Source organism: Limanda limanda, chromosome 12 (assembly GCF_963576545.1).
Source record: "Limanda limanda chromosome 12, fLimLim1.1, whole genome shotgun sequence".
Taxonomy (NCBI): Eukaryota; Metazoa; Chordata; class Actinopteri; order Pleuronectiformes; family Pleuronectidae; genus Limanda; species Limanda limanda.
The window spans coordinates 26,841,476-26,860,588 of NC_083647.1; the positions used below are offsets into that span (position 1 = coordinate 26,841,476).

Sequence of the window (19,113 nt, forward strand, 5' to 3'; positions counted from 1 at the left end):
ATGTAGCTTGGCTGGATTATGGTTCGGTTGGTTTGGTTGGTTTGGTTAAGCAACATTTGGGCCTAAAAAAGAAACAGTACATACTTTAATTCCTTAATTAAACAAAAATACAATATTTATTCATTTGCGACTTATGAGCATCTGAACTTACGAAGCATCTCCCTCACAGGGAGCCTTTCCAACCATGATTTCTGTTGGGAGGCAGTTGTCTCTACAGACCCCCTTAGCCTGGGAGCACGTCCACTTTTTATTGGCTGCCTCATTCTCTGCAACTAAAAACACAGATAAACATTACAATATTTTCATTCAAATCCTTCAGATGTGAATTTGATAAAATAACTGTAAAAATGTGCAGATGTGAGCTGCAAAAACATGCAGATTTGTATCAAGACTCACCACAAAGCAGCATGAGAACGACGACCGCCAACACAGCAACACGACAACGAGACATTCTTTCTTCTGAAACTGTGTCCAAAATGATGTTTAGACCCAGGACGGTTTGTCTTATATATCTGCTCACCTGTGAGGAGGGGAGGAGTGAAATAGGAGGAAATGGGTTGGTCTCTAATTTAATTCCAGTCGTTAGTATAATGCATATTTCAGACTGGTTCAACTGGAGCTTTGTAAGTCAACAACCTGTTGATGGAAAATGTAAGGGTTGCCTGTCAAAACCTGCCTCTTCATTTTCTAATCTATTCAGAGATTTTGCATTTCATATAAAATCTTTGTGTTGAAATATTGTTACGTTTTCTTTATTTCTCAAAGTATATTGGTGTTGTCTACCACATCTTATTTTTTACATTTGTTTGGACAGGACTTGCTCTCTGTTATGACATGCTCTTCCTCCATATTTACCTTCATATAATTTATATGGCAACACAATAATTTACTGACTGTGGACTATAGTGGATCTCATCCTGATCCTGGATCGTGATCTTGCTGGCTGCTGACCAGAGACTATGATGCAGCAGACTACTTGATAAATAGTATTGAAGTTATCCTTCAAAAATGTTTTCCCTCATTGATGCTGCTAAAAAACTTTAATCCCGATGATGTTTTCCTACACTTGACATCTATTGCATTCTGTCCGTCCTGGGAGAGGGATCCTCACATGTGTCTCTCTGAGGTTTCTACATATTTTTACCTGTTAAAAGGGTTTTTAGTAGTTTTTCCTGACTCTTGCTGAGGGTTAAGGACAGAGGATGTCACACCATGTTAAAGCCCTACGAATTGTTATTTGTGAATGTGGGCTATACAAATAAAATTTGATTGATTGATTGATTGATTTAAGCGTTCAACACCTCAAATGTGGCAAAATAACATTCAAACCCTGTTTTATCTTCTTTATCAGCACTTGTGTGTTGTCTAGTTGTAGATTGTAGTTCATCCAAAACGCAATTTAAAACATACTTTAATCCAAAACATAATTAACCAGAATTGCTCAACCCTAAAAAGTACCAACTATAAAATACAATTTCTAAAATTTCTAGGACTGCAAAGCAGCCCTGGGCGGGCCCGAGCACATGCATTTTGAAGCGTTGCATGCGTTTTGCCTGAAAAAAATAAATGATGGCTGAGTAAATATTGACACAAACAGCTGTTCAGGCTTGGACTCTGATCATGATTCATAAGTTTGGTGGTGATAGGACAATGCACAGTGGAGTTATGACAACATCAGCTCCTTTGGCGAAGGATGAACCTTCGCCGTACCTCAATGTTTACACGGTTTGAGGAAATGTCCCAATTCTGAGAGAGAGAGAGAGACGTAACCTTTGCAGGACATAAAGATTCCTTTGATCTTTGACCACTGACACTGCAGGAGTGGAGTTGTTTGTTTACGGCTCAGCATCAAAGGATTCATGGTCCATGTATGTCCGCGATACAGAACATCGTGTTTTAATGGCGTGTAATCAAACTTTGACGCCATGCCACGGTCACAACGTGTGAGGAAAAAATCATTCTTTTAATAAGTCTGTATCTCCATCTTGTTTTGATGACACTCATCTCAATTTGAAGTTGATCTGATGTAATCCCTGGTACAAGTACCTCAACGTAAAAATGTGGAATACGGCCAAAATGGCCACTAAATGCACAAAAGCAAGCTTCCTGTTGTGTTTTTCAAATGTCTCCTAAGATTTTTTGTTTGTCTGGTCATGATAAACATGTGTATCGAATTTTGTGAAGATCTGTCAATGTGAACACCTTCCGGGGGTCTCGGGGGGCACCGTTGAACCATTTTGCGACGCCCATTGAAAATTCCTCCAGAATACATAAATTGTTATCACTTTCTAACTTTCTGCAAATTTTGGTAAGAATTTTAGCATTTTAAAGCCCTTAAAAAGCCAATTCATTTGCCTGAATAATAATAATCCTTACAATTTCAATAGGGCCTCATGTCTGTCAGTGCCTGTCAGTGCTCAGGCCCTAATTATTTCAATCTCCAAATTAAAACTTAGAAAATGAGTAACAAAAAACATTCTTTCACTGTTAAATATCAGCAATTTTGAATAGATTTGGTTGAAAACCATAATTAACGAGTAGTAGATTGTTCTCACACCTTAAGACAAACCACCACCAGAGGGTTCTATTGCTGCTGTCATCAGCTCAAGCAAGTGGTATTGATAGTCTCTATGTTGAACATATAAAATACTTAATCTTTCAACATTATTCTATTAATTATTTATTTATTTAATATTATATTGATTGATATGACAAAATGTATGTCTTTTAGTTAATAAACTGCCCCTCACTTTTTTTCTCCTTCACATCTACACTGAAGGAAATCTGTCGTAGCAATGGAACATTGTTTACCCTGGAATAATATGATAACTAGATAATGAATAATTACCATGAGAACTGGGTGTAACTCACAACTTGTCTCCTTCATCCTCGTCGGAACAAATTGCACAAGGATCATAGTCAAACCAGATAAATGAGAACATTTGTCAACTTGGGTCTTTTCCTATTTAAGTACACTTTTTATATATTTCCATTCTTCAGCTAATTTTGTACGATACACAAGTTGATGTTTCAGCCTAACAACTTGTTCCTTGAGAAAACCTCCAGAGATGTTAGAAGACATTTCAGTCAGTCAAAATTTACATTCAAGGACAATTTCTTCACTTTACTATTGTCTCTCAGTGTTGTAGAAAACATGGTATTGGATCAACAGTGAAAATAATAAACTAAGACTGGACTCCTCTGGGAACCAAGAACAAGATTCACAAGGCCCTATAGGAATAGACTGTGCAGGAGCAGAAGGGTTTATGCTTTAGGACATTTCATTTCTCATCCAAGACGTCTCATTCAACAAAGGTGAAACTTTGTCAAGTATCTACAACCAAGTCCAGTTGCTAATGATGGAACCAGTTTTGGACAAACATGAGCTTGATGACTGAGTATCTTCACAGACGACTGTGTAAACCTGCCCTGAGCATATCAAAATATACGTGTTTGGCTCATTAACTGTCTTTTTACCTTTCAGACAGCCCATCCCTTTGCCAGAATCCAACTGACAGAGGTTTACTTATGATAATGACATAATTCAACATATCTAATTTTCAATATCTGGTAACAACTCTTGACTCCCAGCTGTCTCTCAGCAGCTGTGTTAAACTGTCAAATTCAATCTAAGGAAGTTGAGGTATATTAGAAACCAGCTCCCTCTAGATGCAGCAAAACTACACCTGCACTCAAGGATTTATTCACACATGTCATGCTGCATCACAAGCTGGGAAAACAACACTTGCTCCACTGCAAACACTTTACAAACAAACACTCAAAGTGCTGGACAAAAAGCCAGCAAGTTGTCACCACTGTAACATCATTAAAGAGATGACCTCCTGCCCTTTGACAGCTTTGTGTTTCTTGCTGATGTTATTCTAGAGTATAAAATGATCAAGGATCTGGCTGCTCCTCCATCAAAAGAATTCATATCACTGCACTCAGACAATGGGAGGAGAACTAGGACCGACAGAGGTGACTGTGCAGCACGGCACAGATCAACTAAACTTGGCAGATCAGTCTTCTCTGTTAGAGCCACAAACGACTGGAACTCAGCTCCAAGCGAGAGAAGAGAGTGGAAAAGCTTTGCTGGTTTTAAATAAAAAATGAGATCATGGTTAAAATCCACCCAATCATGTACCCATCACACATAAACCCAGACAGTTGATCCTAATGTTGTGAATTCCTGTTTTTGTTGTTTTTGTGGTGACCTAATGTTGTGCTTGTATTGTTGTTGCTGTGGTGGTGGTGTTTTAATGTTAACAATTTGTATTGTATTGTTGTTATTGCTGCCGTGTTTCAATAATCCTGCGCAGTGACTGCACATGAAAATTTGCTTGTAGCTAACCCTGCTACTGCTAAGGAGATGTACATTGTCCCTGTCAAATAAACAAATAAGTAACAATAAAAATACCATGGAATATATACCATGTGAAAAGGGTCACACTTACAACAGCTCTCCTGTCTCTCCATCTGTCTCTCCATTTTTTTTCCTCATCAACAGCTTAATCTACAAACTTCAAACTCTGTGGGTGTGTTGCTAAGGATATTTGGAAGTTTACTGTCGACTGTGAAGTATTTCCTATGGCTGGTTCTCAAGAGCGAATATGAATAATTGGGGGTTTAGGGTTAAGGTTGGTGTTTCAGGGATCGTACTTTAAAACGACGTTAAAGTCGGCATTGAACCTCCAAGGGCCCTCAGCTCAATTTCGACGCACCACGTTTAAATTAAATTTGGATGAGTAGTTGTGAAGAAAATTAAATGACAGACACGAGGTGATTCCGCCATGTCAGTGATTGTTGTCTTAGTCCATTCAAAATGTGACTGTTGGTGTGTGGAATTACTTTAAATGAAATGTATGAGTGTGGGATTATCAGTTATCTGAGTTTATTAAGCAGAATGGTATTCTTGTTATGGATAAATTGATGGTTCCAGCTTGGCTGAAACTCTGTTATGTCACAATTCTCTGATACAAAACTCAGAGCTCCCCTCTCACACCCATGATCCAAATACAATGCAAACAAGTGACTTAACTATTGCCCTTTAAAAAAAAGTCCAGGAGACACCGCATCAAACACATTCACATAATGGAAGAATGATCATAAACCAACTTCTTCAGTTAGGGAATAAGGTACAAAGGGTTTGTGAGAGGAAAAGAAAGATTTGGCTTGAGGATCACATAGGCTCTGCAGACCAAGAAATAAAGATCAGTTTGGCTGCAACACTGTTTACCCCTGAGACTCCAGAAGTGTTTTGTGAACTCAAATACTTCCCCCACCACTCCCTCTGCATCGTGGTGAGTAGATAATAGATGATTTCATTTTTCAGTGAACTATCCCTTAAAAAACTTAAGTTATCTAATGAACTCCAGTGAATGTCTCTTTTTTGGTTTTTGTATTACTGAGGATCCTAGGAAGACCAAAGTCGACTGTCGAGAGACTTGTTTTTTCTCAGATAACTGAGATTCCTACTTTAACCTCTTGTCTCCATTGGTTGATCGAAATTATATCTATTTGGCAAAATTAACACTTTTTAGGTGACATATCAAGGTAGTATGTTGTGAATTATGTTTTATCACCACATCAATCTAGAATTGTTATTTCTATGTTAATGTTTTGGTTAAAGTCATGTTTTCATTTCCTTTTTGTTGGGGACCCAAAATGATTGTCTGCTTCTGCCAACCATGTTTCATATGAACCACAAATCACGTTAAGAAGCAATCACCAGTGAAAATAAAGTATGAACTTTGAGACGAGACAGATATGTAGATGTTTTCACATCAAAATGAATGAAAGATGATGGGATGTAGATGCTCAATGTAATATTTATTCAGCCATTGCAGCTGCATTCAAATCAGCAACAAGTCAGCCGAAGCAAATCCTCCACAACGATGTCTTCTGTCTGTCCCATCATCTGTGATACTCGGCAAGTCTTGTAGCTTGGCTGGATTATGGTTCGGTTGGTTTGGTTGGTTTGGTTGGTTTGGTTAAGCAACATTTGGGCCTAAAAAAGAAACAGTACATACTTTAATTCCATAATTAAACAAAAATACAATATTTATTCATTTGCGACTTATGAGCATCTGAACTTACGAAGCATCTCCCTCACAGGGAGCCTTTCCAACCATGATTTCTGTTGGGAGGCAGTTGTCTCTACAGACCCCCTTAGCCTGGGAGCACATATACTTTTGATCGCCTGCCTCATTCTCTGGTTTGGTTGGTTTGGTTAAGCAACATTTGGTCCTAAAAAAGAAACAGTACAAACTTAAATTCCATAATTAAACAAAAATACAATATTTATTCATTTGCGACTTATGAGCATCTGAACTTACGAAGCATCTCCCTCACAGGGAGCCTTTCCAACCACGATTTCTGTTGGGAGGCAGTTGTCTCTACAGACCCCCTTAGCCTGGGAGCACGTCAACTTTTTATTGGCTGCCTCATTCTCTGCAACTAAAAACACAGATAAACATTACAATGTTTTCATTCAAATCCTTCAGATGTGAATTTGATAAAATAACTGTAAAAATGTGCAGATGTGAGCTGCAAAAACATGCAGATTTGTATCAAGACTCACCACAAAGCAGCATGAGAACGACGACCGCCAACACAGCAACACGACAACGAGACATTCTTTCTTCTGAAACTGTGTCCAAAATGATGTTTAGACCCAGGACGGTTTGTCTTATATATCTGCTCACCTGTGAGGAGGGGAGGAGTGAAATAGGAGGAAATGGGTTGGTCTCTAATTTAATTCCAGTCGTTAGTATAATGCATATTTCAGACTGGTTCAACTGGAGCTTTGTAAGTCAACAACCTGTTGATGGAAAATGTAAGGGTTGCCTGTCAAAACCTGCCTCTTCATTTTCCAATCTATTCAGAGATTTTGCATTTCATATAAAATCTTTGTGTTGAAATATTGTTACGTTTTCTTTATTTCTCAAAGTATATTGGTGTTGTCTACCACATCTTATTTTTTACATTTGTTTGGACAGGACTTGCTCTCTGTTATGACATGCTCTTCCTCCATATTTACCTTCATATAATTTATATGGCAACACAATCATTTACTGACTGTGGACTATAGTGGATCTCATCCTGATGCTGGATCGTGATCTTGCTGGCTGCTGACCAGAGACTATGATGCAGCAGGACTACTTGATATATAGTATTGAAGTTATCCTTCAAAAATGTTTTCCCTCATTGATGCTGCTAAAAAACTTTAATCCCGATGATGTTTTCCTACACTTGACATCTATTGCATTCTGTCCGTCCTGGGAGAGGGATCCTCACATGTGTCTCTCTGAGGTTTCTACATATTTTTACCTGTTAAAAGGGTTTTTAGTAGTTTTTCCTGACTCTTGCTGAGGGTTAAGGACAGAGGATGTCACACCATGTTAAAGCCCTATGAGACGAATTGTTATTTGTGAATGTGGGCTATACAAATAAAATTTGATTGATTGATTGATTGATTTAAGCGTTCAACACCTCAAATGTGGCAAAATAACATTCAAACCCTGTTTTATCTTCTTTATCAGCACTTGTGCTGTTGTCTAGTTGTAGATTGTAGTTCATCCAAAACGCAATTTAAAAACATACTTTAATCCAAAACATAATTAACCAGAATTGCTCAACCCTAAAAAGTACCAACTATAAAATACAATTTCTAAAATTTCTAGGACTGCAAAGCAGCCCTGGGCGGGCCCGAGCACATGCATTTTGAAGCGTTGCATGCGTTTTGCCTGAAAAAAATAAATGATGGCTGAGTAAATATTGACACAAACAGCTGTTCAGGCTTGGACTCTGATCATGATTCATAAGTTTGGTGGTGATAGGACAATGCACAGTGGAGTTATGACAACATCAGCTCCTTTGGCGAAGGATGAACCTTCGCCGTACCTCAATGTTTACACGGTTTGAGGAAATGTCCCAATTCTGAGAGAGAGAGAGAGACGTAACCTTTGCAGGACATAAAGATTCCTTTGATCTTTGACCACTGACACTGCAGGAGTGGAGTTGTTTGTTTACGGCTCAGCATCAAAGGATTCATGGTCCATGTATGTCCGCGATACAGAACATCGTGTTTTAATGGCGTGTAATCAAACTTTGACGCCACGCCACGGTCACAACGTGTGAGGAAAAAATCATTCTTTTAATAAGTCTGTATCTCCATCTTGTTTTGATGACACTCATCTCAATTTGAAGTTGATCTGATGTAATCCCTGGTACAAGTACCTCAACGTAAAAATGTGGAATACGGCCAAAATGGCCACTAAATGCACAAAAGCAAGCTTCCTGTTGTGTTTTTCAAATGTCTCCTAAGATTTTTTGTTTGTCTGGTCATGATAAACATGTGTATCGAATTTTGTGAAGATCTGTCAATGTGAACACCTTCCGGGGGTCTCGGGGGGCACCGTTGAACCATTTTGCGACGCCCATTGAAAATTCCTCCAGAATACATAAATTGTTATCACTTTCTAACTTTCTGCAAATTTTGGTAAGAATTTTAGCATTTTAAAGCCCTTAAAAAGCCAATTCATTTGCCTGAATAATAATAATCCTTACAATTTCAATAGGGCCTCATGTCTGTCAGTGCCTGTCAGTGCTCAGGCCCTAATTATTTCAATCTCCAAATTAAAACTTAGAAAATGAGTAACAAAAAACATTCTTTCACTGTTAAATATCAGCAATTTTGAATAGATTTGGTTGAAAACCATAATTAACGAGTAGTAGATTGTTCTCACACCTTAAGACAAACCACCACCAGAGGGTTCTATTGCTGCTGTCATCAGCTCAAGCAAGTGGTATTGATAGTCTCTATGTTGAACATATAAAATACTTAATCTTTCAACATTATTCTATTAATTATTTATTTATTTAATATTATATTGATTGATATGACAAAATGTATGTCTTTTAGTTAATAAACTGCCCGTCACTTTTTTTCTCCTTCACATCTACACTGAAGGAAATCTGTCGTAGCAATGGAACATTGTTTACCCTCGAATAATATGATAACTAGATAATGAATAATTACCATGAGAACTGGCTGTAACTCACAACTTGTCTCCTTCATCCTCGTCGGAACAAATTGCACAAGGATCATAGTCAAACCAGATAAATGAGAACATTTGTCAACTTGGGTCTTTTCCTATTTAAGTACACTTTTTATATATTTCCATTCTTCAGCTAATTTTGTACGATACACAAGTTGATGTTTCAGCCTAACAACTTGTTCCTTGAGAAAACCTCCAGAGATGTTAGAAGACATTTCAGTCAGTCAAAATTTACATTCAAGGACAATTTCTTCACTTTACTATTGTCTCTCAGTGTTGTAGAAAACATGGTATTGGATCAACAGTGAAAATAATAAACTAAGACTGGACTCCTCTGGGAACCAAGAACAAGATTCACAAGGCCCTATAGGAATAGACTGTGCAGGAGCAGAAGGGTTTATGCTTTAGGACATTTCATTTCTCATCCAAGACGTCTCATTCAACAAAGGTGAAACTTTGTCAAGTATCTACAACCAAGTCCAGTTGCTAATGATGGAACCAGTTTTGGACAAACATGAGCTTGATGACTGAGTATCTTCACAGACGACTGTGTAAACCTGCCCTGAGCATATCAAAATATACGTGTTTGGCTCATTAACTGTCTTTTTACCTTTCAGACAGCCCATCCCTTTGCCAGAATCCAACTGACAGAGGTTTACTTATGATAATGACATAATTCAACATATCTCATTTTCAATATCTGGTAACAACTCTTGACTCCCAGCTGTCTCTCAGCAGCTGTGTTAAACTGTCAAATTCAATCTAAGGAACTTGAGGTATATTAGAAACCAGCTCCCTCTAGATGCAGCAAAACTACACCTGCACTCAAGGATTTATTCACACATGTCATGCTGCATCACAAGCTGGGAAAACAACACTTGCTCCACTGCAAACACTTTACAAACAAACACTCAAAGTGCTGGACAAAAAGCCAGCAAGTTGTCACCAATGTAACATCATTAAAGAGATGACCTCCTGCCCTTTGACAGCTTTGTGTTTCTTGCTGATGTTATTCTAGAGTATAAAATGATCAAGGATCTGGCTGCTCCTCCATCAAAAGAATTCATATCACTGCACTCAGACAATGGGAGGAGAACTAGGACCGACAGAGGTGACTGTGCAGCACGGCACAGATCAACTAAACTTGGCAGATCAGTCTTCTCTGTTAGAGCCACAAACGACTGGAACTCAGCTCCAAGCGAGAGAAGAGAGTGGAAAAGCTTTGCTGGTTTTAAATAAAAAATGAGATCATGGTTAAAATCCACCCAATCATGTACCCATCACACATAAACCCAGACAGTTGATCCTAATGTTGTGAATTCCTGTTTTTGTTGTTTTTGTGGTGACCTAATGTTGTGCTTTTATTGTTGTTGCTGTGGTGGTGGTGTTTTAATGTTAACAATTTGTATTGTATTGTTGTTATTGCTGCCGTGTTTCAATAATCCTGCGCAGTGACTGCACATGAAAATTTGCTTGTAGCTAACCCTGCTACTGCTAAGGAGCTGTACATTGTCCCTGTCAAATAAACAAATAAGTAACAATAAAAATACCATGGAATATATACCATGTGAAAAGGGTCACACTTACAACAGCTCTTCTGTCTCTCCATCTGTTTATTCATTTTTTTTCCTCATCAACAGCTTAATCTACAAACTTCAAACTCTGTGGGTGTGTTGCTAAGGATATTTGGAAGTTTACTGTCGACTGTGAAGTATTTTCTATGGCTGGTTCTCAAGAGCGAATATGAATAATTGGGGGTTTAGGGTTAAGGTTGGTGTTTCAGGGATCGTACTTTAAAACAACGTTAAAGTCGGCATTGAACCTCCAAGGGCCCTCAGCTCAATTTCGACGCACCACGTTTAAATTAAATTTGGATGAGTAGTTGTGAAGAAAATTAAATGACAGACACGAGGTGATTCCGCCATGTCAGTGATTGTTGTCTTAGTCTATTCAAAATGTGACTGTTGGTGTGTGGAATTACTTTAAATGAAATGTATGAGTGTGGGATTATCAGTTATCTGAGTTTATTAAGCAGAATGGTATTCTTGTTATGGATAAATTGATGGTTCCAGCTTGGCTGAAACTCTGTTATGTCACAATTCTCTGATACAAAACTCAGAGCTCCCCTCTCACACCCATGATCCAAATCCAATGCAAACAAGTGACTTAACTATTGCCCTTTAAAAAAAAGTCCAGGAGACACCGCATCAAACACATTCACATAATGGAAGAATGATCATAAACCAACTTCTTCAGTTAGGGAATAAGGTACAAAGGGTTTGTGAGAGGAAAAGAAAGACTTGGCTTGAGGATCACATAGGCTCTGCAGACCAAGAAATAAAGATCAGTTTGGCTGCAACACTGTTTACCCCTGAGACTCCAGAAGTGTTTTGTGAACTCAAATACTTCCCCCACCACTCCCTCTGCATCGTGGTGATTAGATAATAGATGATTTCATTTTTCAGTGAACTATCCCTTAAAAAACTTAAGTTATCTAATGAACTCCAGTGAATGTCATTTTTGGTTTTTGTATTACTGAGGATCCTAGGAAGACCAAAGTCGACTGTCGAGAGACTTGTTTTTTCTCAGATAACTGAGATTCCTACTTTAACCTCTTGTCTCCATTGGTTGATCGAAATTATATCTATTTGGCAAAATTAACACTTTTTAGGTGACATATCAAGGTAGTATGTTGTGAATTATGTTTTATCACCACATCAATCTAGAATTGTTATTTCTATGTTAATGTTTTGGTTAAAGTCATGTTTTCATTTCCTTTTTGTTGGGGACCCAAAATGATTGTCTGCTTCTGCCAACCATGTTTCATATGAACCACAAATCACGTTAAGAAGCAATCACCAGTGAAAATAAAGTATGAACTTTGAGACGAGACAGATATGTAGATGTTTTCACATCAAAATGAATGAGAGATGATGGGATGTAGATGCTCAATGTAATATTTATTCAGCCATTGCAGCTGCATTCAAATCAGGAACAAGTCAGCCGAAGCAAATCCTCCACAACGATGTCTTCTGTCTGTCCCATCATCTGTGATACTCGGCAAGTCTTGTAGCTTGTCTGGATTATGGTTTGGTTGGTTTGGTTGGTTTGGTAAAGCAACATTTGGTCCTAAAAAAGAAACAGTACATACTTTAATTCCTTAATTAAACAAAAATACAATATTTATTCATTTGCGACTTATGAGCATCTGAACTTACGAAGCATCTCCCTCACAGGGAGCCTTTCCAACCACGATTTCTGTTGGGAGGCAGTTGTCTCTACAGACCCCCTTAGCCTGGGAGCACGTCAACTTTTTATCGGCTGCCCCGGCTGCCTTATTCTCTGCAACTAAAAACACAGATAAACATTACAATGTTTTCATTCAAATCCTTCAGATGTGAATTTGATAAAATAACTTTAAAAATGTGCAGATATGAACTGCAAAAACATGCAGATTTGTATCAAGACTCACCACAAAGCAGCATGAGAACGACGACCGCCAACACAGCAACACGACAACGAGACATTCTTTCTTCTGAAACTGTGTCCAAAATGATGTTTAGACCCAGGACGGTTTGTCTTATATATCTGCTCACCTGTGAGGAGGGGAGGAGTGAAATAGGAGGAAATGGGTTGGTCTCTAATTTAATTCCAGTCGTTAGTATAATGCATGTTTCAGACTGGTTCAACTGGAGCTTTGTAAGTCAACAACCTAATGATGGAAAATGTAAGGGTTGCCTGTCAAAACCTGCCTTTTCATTTTCTAATCTATTTAGAGATTTTGCATTTCATATAAAATCTTTGTGTTGAAATATTGTTACGTTTTCTTTATTTCCCAAAGTATATTGGTGTTGTCTACCACATCTTATTTTTTACATTTGTTTGGACAGGACTTGCTCTCTGTTATGACATGCTCTTCCTCCATATTTACCTTCATATAATTTATATGGCAACAAAATCATTTAAGCGTTCAACACCTCAAATGTGGCAAAATAACATTCAAACCCTGTTTTATCTTCTTTATCAGCACTTGTGCTGTTGTCTAGTTGTAGATTGTAGTTCATCCAAAACGCAATTTAAATCATACTTTAATCCAAAACATAATTAACCAGAATTGCTCAACCCTAAAAAGTACCAACTATAAAATACAATTTCTAAAATTTCTACGACTGCAAAGCAGCCCTGGGCGGGCCCGAGCACATGCATTTTGAAGCGTTGCATGCGTTTTGCCTGAAAAAAATAAATGATGACTGAGGATATATTGACACATAGAGCTGTTCAGGCTTGGACTCTGATCATGATTCAGAAGTTTGGTGGTGATAGGACAATGCACAGTGGAGTTATGACAACATCAGCTCCTTTGGCGAAGGATGAACCTTCGCCGTACCTCAATGTTTACACGGTTTGAGGAAATGTCCCAATTCTGAGTGAGAGAGAGAGACGTAACCTTTGCAAGACATAAAGATTCCTTTGATCTTTGACCACTGACACTGCAGGTGTGGAGTTGTTTGTTTACGGCTCAGCATCAAAGGATTCATGGTCCATGTATGTCCGCGATACAGAACATTGTGTTTTAATGGCGTGTAATCAAACTTTGACGCCACGCCACGGTCACAACGTGTGAGGAAAAAATCATTGTTTTATAAGTCTGTATCTCCATCTTGTTTTGATGACACTCATCTCAATTTGAAGTTGATCTGATGTAATCCCTGGTACAAGTACCTCAAGGTAAAAATGTGGAATACGGCCAAAATGGCCACTAAATGCACAAAAGCAAGCTTCCTGTAGCATTTTTCAAATTGCTCCTAAGACATTTTTTTTTGTCTGGTCATCATACACATGTGTATCAATTTTTGTGAAGATCTGTCAATGTGAACACCTTCCGGGGGTCTCGGGGGGCACCGTTGAACCATTTTGCGACGCCCATTGAAAATTCCTCCAGAATACATAAATTGTTATCACTTTCTAACTTTCTGCAAATTTTGGTAAGAATTTTAGCATTTTAAAGCCCTTAAAAAGCCAATTCATTTGCCTGAATAATAATAATCCTTACAATTTCAATAGGGCCTCATGTCTGTCAGTGCCTGTCAGTGCTCAGGCCCTAATTATTTCAATCTCCAAATTAAAACTTAGAAAATGAGTAACAAAAAACATTCTTTCACTGTTAAATATCAGCAATTTTGAATAGATTTGGTTGAAAACCATAATTAACGAGTAGTAGATTGTTCTCACACCTTAAGACAAACCACCACCAGAGGGTTCTATTGCTGCTGTCATCAGCTCAAGCAAGTGGTATTGATAGTCTCTATGTTGAACATATAAAATACTTAATCTTTCAACATTATTCTATTAATTATTTATTTATTTAATATTATATTGATTGATATGACAAAATGTATGTCTTTTAGTTAATAAACTGCCCGTCACTTTTTTTCTCCTTCACATCTACACTGAAGGAAATCTGTCGTAGCGATTGAACATTGTTTACCCTGGAATAATATGATAACTAGATAATGAATAATTACCATGAGAACTGGGTGTAACTCACAACTTGTCTCCTTCATCCTCGTCGGAACAAATTGCACAAGGATCATAGTCAAACCAGATAAATGAGAACATTTGTCAACTTGGGTCTTTTCCTATTTAAGTACACTTTTTATATATTTCCATTCTTCAGCTAATTTTGTACGATACACAAGTTGATGTTTCAGCCTAACAACTTGTTCCTTGAGAAAACCTCCAGAGATGTTAGAAGACATTTCAGTCAGTCAAAATTTACATTCAAGGACAATTTCTTCACTTTACTATTGTCTCTCAGTGTTGTAGAAAACATGGTATTGAATCAACAGTGAAAATAATAAACTAAGACTGGACTCCTCTGGGAACCAAGAACAAGATTCACAAGGCCCTATAGGAATAGACTGTGCAGGAGCAGAAGGGTTTATGCTTTAGGACATTTCATTTCTCATCCAAGATGTCTCATTCAACAAAGGTGAAACTTTGTCAAGTATCTACAACCAAGTCCAGTTGCTAATGATGGAACCAGTTTTGGACAAACATGAGCTTGATGACTGAGTATCTTCACAGACGACTGTGTAAACCTGCCCTGAGCATATCAAAATATACGTGTTTGGCTCATTAACTGTCTTTTTACCTTTCAGACAGCCCATCCCTTTGCCAGAATCCAACTGACAGAGGTTTACTTATGATAATGACATAATTCAACATATCTAATTTTCAATATCTGGTAACAACTCTTGACTCCCAGCTGTCTCTCAGCAGCTGTGTTAAACTGTCAAATTCAATCTAAGGAAGTTGAGGTATATTAGAAACCAGCTCCCTCTAGATGCAGCAAAACTACACCTGCACTCAAGGATTTTTTCACACATGTCATGCTGCATCACAAGCTGGGAAAACAACACTTGCTCCACTGCAAACACTTTACAAACAAACACTCAAAGTGCTGGACAAAAAGCCAGCAAGTTGTCACCACTGTAACATCATTAAAGAGATGACCTCCTGCCCTTTGACAGCTTTGTGTTTCTTGCTGATGTTATTCTAGAGTATAAAATGATCAAGGATCTGGCTGCTCCTCCATCAAAAGAATTCATATCACTGCACTCAGACAATGGGAGGAGAACTAGGACCGACAGAGGTGACTGTGCAGCACGGCACAGATCAACTAAACTTGGCAGATCAGTCTTCTCTGTTAGAGCCACAAACGACTGGAACTCAGCTCCAAGCGAGAGAAGAGAGTGGAAAAGCTTTGCTGGTTTTAAATAAAAAATGAGATCATGGTTAAAATCCACCCAATCATGTACCCATCACACATAAACCCAGACAGTTGATCCTAATGTTGTGAATTCCTGTTTTTGTTGTTTTTGTGGTGACCTAATGTTGTGCTTGTATTGTTGTTGCTGTGGTGGTGGTGTTTTAATGTTAACAATTTGTATTGTATTGTTGTTATTGCTGCCGTGTTTCAATAATCCTGCGCAGTGACTGCACATGAAAATTTGCTTGTAGCTAACCCTGCTACTGCTAAGGAGATGTACATTGTCCCTGTCAAATAAACAAATAAGTAACAATAAAAATACCATGGAATATATACCATGTGAAAAGGGTCACACTTACAACAGCTCTCCTGTCTCTCCATCTGTCTCTCCATTTTTTTTCCTCATCAACAGCTTAATCTACAAACTTCAAACTCTGTGGGTGTGTTGCTAAGGATATTTGGAAGTTTACTGTCGACTGTGAAGTATTTCCTATGGCTGGTTCTCAAGAGCGAATATGAATAATTGGGGGTTTAGGGTTAAGGTTGGTGTTTCAGGGATCGTACTTTAAAACGACGTTAAAGTCGGCATTGAACCTCCAAGGGCCCTCAGCTCAATTTCGACGCACCACGTTTAAATTAAATTTGGATGAGTAGTTGTGAAGAAAATTAAATGACAGACACGAGGTGATTCCGCCATGTCAGTGATTGTTGTCTTAGTCTATTCAAAATGTGACTGTTGGTGTGTGGAATTACTTTAAATGAAATGTATGAGTGTGGGATTATCAGTTATCTGAGTTTATTAAGCAGAATGGTATTCTTGTTATGGATAAATTGATGGTTCCAGCTTGGCTGAAACTCTGTTATGTCACAATTCTCTGATACAAAACTCAGAGCTCCCCTCTCACACCCATGATCCAAATCCAATGCAAACAAGTGACTTAACTATTGCCCTTTAAAAAAAAGTCCAGGAGACACCGCATCAAACACATTCACATAATGGAAGAATGATCATAAACCAACTTCTTCAGTTAGGGAATAAGGTACAAAGGGTTTGTGAGAGGAAAAGAAAGATTTGGCTTGAGGATCACATAGGCTCTGCAGACCAAGAAATAAAGATCAGTTTGGCTGCAACACTGTTTACCCCTGAGACTCCAGAAGTGTTTTGTGAACTCAAATACTTCCCCCACCACTCCCTCTGCATCGTGGTGATTAGATAATAGATGATTTCATTTTTCAGTGAACTATCCCTTAAAAAACTTAAGTTATCTAATGAACTCCAGTGAATGTCACTTTTTTGGTTTTTGTATTACTGAGGATCCTAGGAAGACCAAAGTCGACTGTCGAGAGACTTGTTTTTTCTCAGATAACTGAGATTCCTACTTTAACCTCTTGTCTCCATTGGTTGATCGAAATTATATCTATTTGGCAAAATTAACACTTTTTAGGTGACATATCAAGGTAGTATGTTGTGAATTATGTTTTATCACCACATCAATCTAGAATTGTTATTTCTATGTTAATGTTTTGGTTAAAGTCATGTTTTCATTTCCTTTTTGTTGGGGACCCAAAATGATTGTCTGCTTCTGCCAACCATGTTTCATATGAACCACAAATCACGTTAAGAAGCAATCACCAGTGAAAATAAAGTATGAACTTTGAGACGAGACAGATATGTAGATGTTTTCACATCAAAATGAATGAAAGATGATGGGATGTAGATGCTCAATGTAATATTTATTCAGCCATTGCAGCTGCATTCAAATCAGCAACAAGTCAGCCGAAGCAAATCCTCCACAACGATGTCTTCTGTCTGTCCCATCATCTGTGATACTCGGCAAGTCTTGTAGCTTGGCTGGATTATGGTTCGGTTGGTTTGGTTGGTTTGGTTAAGCAACATTTGGGCCTAAAAAAGAAACAGTACATACTTTAATTCCATAATTAAACAAAAATACAATATTTATTCATTTGCGACTTATGAGCATCTGAACTTACGAAGCATCTCCCTCACAGGGAGCCTTTCCAACCATGATTTCTGTTGGGAGGCAGTTGTCTCTACAGACCCCCTTAGCCTGGGAGCACATATACTTTTGATCGCCTGCCTCATTCTCTGGTTTGGTTGGTTTGGTTAAGCAACATTTGGTCCTAAAAAAGAAACAGTACAAACTTAAATTCCATAATTAAACAAAAATACAATGTTTATTCATTTGCGACTTATGAGCATCTGAACTTACGAAGCATCTCCCTCACAGGGAGCCTTTCCAACCACGATCTCTGTTGGGAGGCAGTTGTCTCTACAGACCCCCTTAGCCTGGGAGCACGTCAACTTTTTATTGGCTGCCTCATTCTCTGCAACTAAAAACACAGATAAACATTACAATGTTTTCATTCAAATCCTTCAGATGTGAATTTGATAAAATAACTGTAAAAATGTGCAGATGTGAGCTGCAAAAACATGCAGATTTGTATCAAGACTCACCACAAAGCAGCATGAGAACGACGACCGCCAACACAGCAACACGACAACGAGACATTCTTTCTTCTGAAACTGTGTCCAAAATGATGTTTAGACCCAGGACGGTTTGTCTTATATATCTGCTCACCTGTGAGGAGGGGAGGAGTGAAATAGGAGGAAATGGGTTGGTCTCTAATTTAATTCCAGTCGTTAGTATAATGCATATTTCAGACTGGTTCAACTGGAGCTTTGTAAGTCAACAACCTAATGATGGAAAATGTAAGGGTTGCCTGTCAAAACCTGCCTTTTCATTTTCTAATCTATTCAGAGATTTTGCATTTCATATAAAATCTTTGTGTTGAAATATTGTTACGTTTTCTTTATTTCTCAAAGTATATTGGTGTTGTCTACCACATCTTATTTTTTACATTTGTTTGGACAGGACTTGCTCTCTGTTATGACATGCTCTTCCTCCATATTTACCTTCATATAATTTATATGGCAACACAATCATTTACTGACTGTGGACTATAGTGGATCTCATCCTGATGCTGGATCGTGATCTTGCTGGCTGCTGACCAGAGACTATGATGCAGCAGACTACTTGATAAATAGTATTGAAGTTATCCTTCAAAAATGTTTTCCCTCATTGATGCTGCTAAAAAACTTTAATCCCGATGATGTTTTCCTACACTTGACATCTATTGCATTCTGTCCGTCCTGGGAGAGGGATCCTCACATGTGTCTCTCTGAGGTTTCTACATATTTTTACCTGTTAAAAGGGTTTTTAGTAGTTTTTCCTGACTCTTGCTGAGGGTTAAGGACAGAGG

At 38.1% G+C, this 19,113-nt stretch overlaps 1 protein-coding gene across 1 annotated transcript in view; it reads right to left on the reverse strand.

Annotated features, from left to right (window-relative positions):
• Positions 1 to 18,362, reverse strand: part of syt16 (synaptotagmin XVI) — a 48,984-nt gene extending 30,622 nt beyond the window's left edge. The window contains exons 1-2 of the mRNA XM_061082209.1: positions 18,308 to 18,362; positions 18,079 to 18,183 (exon numbers count right to left, since the gene is read on the reverse strand). Coding sequence (XP_060938192.1) covers positions 18,079 to 18,183; positions 18,308 to 18,362 — 160 coding nt within the window. The remainder of the gene's footprint in view (positions 1 to 18,078; positions 18,184 to 18,307) is intronic.
• Between the last annotated feature and the right edge of the window lie 751 nt (positions 18,363 to 19,113).